We start from the raw sequence: 6,487 nt of genomic DNA, 5'->3' as shown, positions 1-6,487 counted from the left end.
TTACATATTAACCTCATTTGCCTCGGTCTGAAGGGAGACTTTGTTTGATATCTGACATTCCCCACGTGGGTTACTGGCCATGATAACGAATTCATATTCCACATTTGTGTCCAGTCCAAACACTCGATGGTCCTGGCGCCCGTACAACACCAACGTGCGCCAAGCTCGGCTCAACGCCACTTGGCGATACAACAAGAAGTGAGATATATTTTGTTCTGGGGCGACGTCTTGAGGACTAGAACTGTAGATCTGTATAGATGTGGCGAACTGACGACACAGGCTTTCTATTATCACAGGAACTGAAACACATTAACGACTTCTATTATCACAGGAACTGAAACACAATAACGACTATATAGACAAAAATAGCTCATAAAATGTTTACATAGGATTTTTTCCATTTGCTCTTTATCATTTAACGTAGCCATATGTGCTTACATTTTAAAACCATTTTCAGATTTAAAATGTGTATATGTCTCGCTCGATTTCTTATACTTAATTACCTAAAAACATACATTGTGTATGTACATATAATTATATAACTTACCCGGAACCACACTTTCTCCCGGAAGTAGGGTAATACACTGAACAACTTCCGAGTTTGCACTTTTTCCCGCGCTGTTTATGGCACTCACACAGAAGTAATAGGTGGTCCCTTTACACAAGTTTTCGAGAAGAATGACCACCAGACCTGAACTGTTCGGAACGCCCCGTGTCGTGGCTTTTTCATCCGGAACGTTTTTCACAACAACAGTGTCCTAAAATAAATAAATCGATAACCAGTATTACATATATCAAGGTATGAAATGACTTCGAATAAGATTTTCCCCCTTTTTCGGTAAAAACAAATTTTCATTGAATACCTTCTTAAAGCATCACTATCTTTAAAGATAGAAAGGCTGTTAAAATGATCTGAACATCTAAATAATTCTTCTTGATACTTGCAAATCCATTTATGAAGAGAGCAAGAAAATATTTACCTCAATCTCGAGACTCTTCTGTTCCTCGGAACAGTAGTGGATTTCGTACTGTTGGATGACATCGTGAGGACCGAATGGCGGTGAAATCACCAAGACGACCATGTTATCACTGCGTGAACACCGAGTGACGTCAATAACAGGTGTAGCTGGGGCTGAAAGTACAAGGTTCAAAGAGTGACGTCAATAAAAGGTGTAACTGGGCTGAAGGTACAAGGTTCAAAGAATGACGTCAGTAACTGGTGTTGCTGGGGCTGAAAGTACAAGGTTCAAAGCGTGACGTCAATAACTGGTGTAGCTGGGGCTGAAATTACAAGGTTTAAAGAGTGACGTCAGTAACTGGTATAGCTGGGGCTGAAAGTACAAGGTTCAAAGAGTGACGTCAATAAAAGGTGTAACTGGGCTGAAGGTACAAGATTCAAAGAGTGACGTCAATAACTGGTGTAGCTGGGGCTGAAAGTACAAGGTTCAAAGAGTGACGACAATAACTGGTGTAGCTGGGACTGAAAGTACAAGGTTCAAAGAGTGACGTCAATAAAAGGTGTAACTGGGCTGAAGGTACAAGGTTCAAAGAGTGACGTCAGTAACTGGTATAGCTGGGGCTGAAAGTACAAGGTTCAAAGAGTGACGTCAATTAAAGGTGTAACTGGGCTGAAGGTACAAGATTCAAAGAGTGACGTCAATAACTGGTGTAGCTGGGACTGAAGGTACAAGGTTCAAAGAGTGACGACAATAACTGGTGTAGCTAGGGCTGAACGTACGACAGTTATCTGTAGATTCGAAAAGTGATGATATTGTCTGAAGTAGCTAGGACAGAAAGTACATTTATAGTTTCAAAGAGCGTCAAAGATGGCCGTTTTCTGAGTTTGCTTTCATTTGTGATGGTTGTTTCAGCTTCCAGATTGAAGGATTTTCTTACAGATAACATTGATCAAGATATGAAACTAATTACTGAAACACTTATGCACGCACAAAACTGTATGTAAAATACAAACCGACAAGATAATGGAGGTCCCTGAGTATATTTTTCTCTCGCCGGAAGTCGACTACTTTTTCCTGGAGAAAGTCGAGGTCAGCAGGCGAGAACTGAACACTCTCACAGTCGAGCGCCGTCTTCACTAACCTGTGGAAAATATATGAAAGACATCAGACTTCAGATGACCTAAACTGTAACCAATTTTGAGTTTTATAAATCTGATAAAAAAAATAAAACTTTTTCATTGATTAATTTGAAATCAATAAAAAAAATGGCGACGTTTCAACTCAACATTCTTTTTCGTTTTTAAAAAGAAAAAAAAGTTGCTGGAGCAACGAGTTTTACCAAAGAAATACCACACACTACATGTTGATGTAGGTTTGTAGCATATGATACTACTAATCTATGTTCCTACCAATACATGTAAATGTGAGACATCAGATGTTATTAAGCTACGGAATCTGAACATAATAAGACAAGATAACACACATATATATATATATCTTTTACTTACTTCTCACTCGTAGAGCTGGCCGCCTGTAAAATTTAAACATGAAACTTAATGATCCGTAAAACGTACACCAATTTTTTACATGATATTTTTATGTGAAACGTCTGATACATTATCAGCAAATTCTTCAATAAATCGATACATTTGTCACGGTTCGCGACATTATCAGTGTTATTGGCGAAACAAAGAAACATGTTTGACAGTGTGGTTATGCTCTCTGATGAAAACTGTTCATTTATCTGGTGGTTGAAGATACACCAGAATAAAACAGGAAAATAACATTTTGTTAACAAAACCATGATTCCAATTTCTAATTGAAGAAACAAGGGCAGATTACGGGTAAAACAATTACATGAAGACATTTATTACGATTTAATGTTCCAGCACTGATAACAATTTCAGCTTCAGTAACCTGTAACATCAAGATCAAATTCAGGTGATGTTACAGCCTCCAAATGTGAGTTGAAGTAAATCGCCACACTGGAATAAACTCTCGAATACCACATTCTGTGTATGTAAATACCTCAGTATTGGGAAGGAGGAAGGTTACTATCTAGATGAAAAATTCTTGTTAGCCGCAATGGAGTTAAACTACGATAGATATTCCTAGAGTTACGTTCCACGCTAAAACATAAGTAGCGTATGTATAAATTGCTCTTATGATATTATTAAAATTCAAAATTACCTCTAAGAGATCAACTTTGTCTTGTAGAAGAACTTCATTTGTATGACCGAGAAGTGCCTGTGCAGACCGTTGTATTTGATCCATGGCTTTGACAAGATCGTCCATGTCATTCTGACGCATGCGCTCCTCGTATTCAAGGTCTGACAGGAAGAAGTGACGTTTGTTTTCGATCTCGGCTAAAAGAGCGTCGCATTGCGAATTGATCTCGTCCCTCCGTTTGTTGATCGCTTGCTGTTAGATGTCGAACAGTGGAAAATGTAGTGTTACATTTGATAATGTCATATTTACACAATGCATTTTCTTGTTTCCACTCTATCAATTTCATTAATGCAATATTCTAGCATTTTGTGTCCACCTCCCAGATGAGATTTCGTTTATGAATTTGAGAATCATTATATTCTAACATTCACAACGAAGCGAAAAATACTTAAACTTTCTAAGTATTAACAATTGGATGTCGTGGCTGACCTTATGATATAGCTGAATAGAAAGATGTGAACAGGATTACATAGATCAGCTGATGTGACAGCAATTATAAAGTTCAAAAATAGTAACAAGAGGCCCATGGACATTAACGTTCACCCGAGGTCTTCACGTCTGTGTACAGTTTAAGCAAGTCCTTTTATTAACATTGATATCAATATCTCTCCAACGTAAGCAGTGTAACCTACCTGCATGTCCTTAATGTTGTCTCGTTGTGACTTAATAGCTACCACGACTTTAGATTGACTGGTCTTTAACTTTTCTGACTTGTCTGCCAAAGATAACTGTGAAATAATGAAAGTATATGTAGAATAATCAATGACTAGTACAAAGTTTCATACTACCTGTAGATTGATAGTCTATATCTTAATTAAAACTATCATGCTAGATCATTATCGTACTGGTTTTTAATTACTTTCGTAGAAAAAAAAATGTATCAATTATGGAAAGAAGATATGATATTACTTTAAATTTTTGAGTTGCCTATTTCGAACCTTAACATTCAGGAACGCTTCCTCAATTGGCGCCATTTTGTGTTTCTTATGTTGGTCTGTTTTCCGGCAAACGTTGCATACTGTCATCTCACAGCTCAGACAGTAAAGCGACATCGGCACCGTTTTGTGTATTGTGCACAAACCGGAAGTACCACCAGTTACTTCCGGTGTTGCAGTCTTGGAAGTAGGACTGGTCTCAACGATCTCGTGAGTGTTGAATGGTTGTCTGTTTGGATGTGATAGGCGGAGGCAATGATTACAATACGACACATTGCAATCCAAACATAACTTTTTCGCTTTCCGAGGAGGTGTTTTCTCGCACAACTGACAAACAGTTCTTCCGCCTTCAATCTTTGGAGCAACATTGTCTGGCGGTGTCTTCAAAGCTGGTAATGTCTGCTCTTGTTTCTTGTCCGCTTTATATCGTTCAATAATGTTTTCCAAGGCAATAACCCTAGGAAGGCTCGATATCCCTCCACTAACGTAACAGTTATCTCGACAAACCGGGCATCGAATGAAATTAAAATCGAACAAATGTTCTGCGCATGGTGAGCGACACAGTACATGGGAACATGGTAGTATTATGGGATAGTTAAATAACTCCAAACATATCGGACACTGAAGATCTGTATCCACCTCCATTTGGGATCGTAGAAAATAACCCAGCTTGGATTTCCTTGACGAAGACTGACTCCTCTTCCTGGCTGATGGATAGTGGGTAAACCCCCCGGAAATGTCACGCTCTGTGAATCGTGTTACCTGCAAAAAAAAAAAAAATAAAATAAATAGTTGTCTTTACAGGCTATGTATATAACAGTGAACCAGTTAATCATTTCACTGCCTGTATTGATTACAGTTCCAGAAATTATGGAGATACATGGAGTGAGATGATCCCTACAGTTGCCATCTTTATTTCTACAATACCTGTGATAATTTAAGTCACCACATACAATCAGGAAGTCCTTGATGGTGGAGGTAACTTCAATATGCTGAATGAAAGTAATACTAACAGACATTTAAATATATTGTTACAGCACATAAAGACAGTTTTATATGAAAGTCTTTTTCATATATACAAGTCTCAACTCATCTCTCCGATTTCGTAAGATATTATACTTTCCTAGCTCCCACTTTGTACAATAGCATAACTCCTTTCGGTATGATAACGTTACTCAGTCGTCTATGCTAAGACTCCCACGTCTATCAGACCGTGTGGTACTCACTGTAACCTCTCCCTAATGTACAACGCCATCAATTCCACCTCCACCTACCACTCAGTACAAATTCCCAGCTGTACGTATTGTTTCACTATGATTCCTTGTTTTATTTTATTTGTTTTATTTATTTATTTTTTTTTGTGGGGGGGGGGGGGGGGGTCACATCTAAACAACAGTACTATTAGTTTTACTGAGATCTCTACGGCACCAAACTGAACCTACTAGCAGTACTACTGTCACCTTGGTCATACATTGTACCGACATCGTCTACAAAATTAGTGCCTACAATATATTGCAAGACACTAGCCCTAGAAATTTTACATGTATTCATCCATCGTCGTATAATTATGACAAGGAGATAAAGTATCTATCACATATACTTTTATTTAAATGACTTTTACTTGGGTAAGTAGTAGCTTGGTAGCTTGTCTAATCAGAATAAACGTCCTAAACCAGCTCGTCAGAACCCATCCTGTTACCCAAACCTCATCACTATCCCCACCATCCCATAACCCGATTCCATCATCAACAAATCCCGTCACAATATAACACATAATCCCATAATCCCATCCCGTTAGAATCTTCCCAATAACCTCGTCCCGTCAGAATATTCCCTATAACATCATCCCGTCAGAATATTTCCCATAACCTCCTCCCATCAGAATATACCCTATAACCTCATCCCTTCAGAATATTCCCTATAACCTCAGCCCGTCAGAGTATATCCCCATAACCTCAGCCCGTCAGAATATTCCCTATAACCTCAGCCCGTCAGAGTATTCCCCATAACCTCATCCCTTCAGAATATTCCCCATAACCTCAGCCCGTCAGAATATTCTCCATAACCTCAGCCCGTCAGAATATTCCCCATAACCTCAGCCCGTCAGAGTATTCCCCATAACCTCAGCCCGTCAGAATATACCCTATAACATCATCCCTTCAGAATATTCCCCATAACCTCAGCCCGTCAGAGTATTCCCCATAACCTCAGCCCGTCAGAGTATATCCCCATAACCTCAGCCCGTCAGAGTATTCCCCATAACCTCAGCCCGTCAGAGTATTCCCCATAACCTCAGCCCGTCAGAGTATTCCCCATAACCTCAGCCCGTCAGAGTATTCCCCATAACCTCAGCCCGTCAGAATA

At 39.1% G+C, this 6,487-nt stretch overlaps 1 protein-coding gene across 1 annotated transcript; it reads right to left on the bottom strand.

Moving 5' to 3' along the window:
• LOC132549422 (probable E3 ubiquitin-protein ligase MID2) lies at positions 1 to 4,774 on the bottom strand. Its single transcript, XM_060213357.1, has 8 exons — positions 4,127 to 4,774; positions 3,821 to 3,916; positions 3,150 to 3,380; positions 2,468 to 2,490; positions 1,973 to 2,100; positions 981 to 1,132; positions 548 to 758; positions 1 to 299 (listed from the first exon to the last, which is right to left on the bottom strand). The coding sequence occupies exons 1-8, from the start codon at positions 4,766 to 4,768 to the stop codon at positions 1 to 3; spliced, it is 1,782 nt and encodes a 593-aa protein (XP_060069340.1). The 5' UTR covers positions 4,769 to 4,774.
• Positions 4,775 to 6,487: the final 1,713 nt, after the last annotated feature.

Source organism: Ylistrum balloti, unplaced genomic scaffold, assembly GCF_031769215.1.
Source record: "Ylistrum balloti isolate Yb309-2 unplaced genomic scaffold, AGI_CSIRO_Ybal_v1 Utg370056, whole genome shotgun sequence".
NCBI lineage: Eukaryota > Metazoa > Mollusca > Bivalvia > Pectinida > Pectinidae > Ylistrum > Ylistrum balloti.
This window is presented reverse-complemented; position numbering and strand designations above follow the sequence as displayed.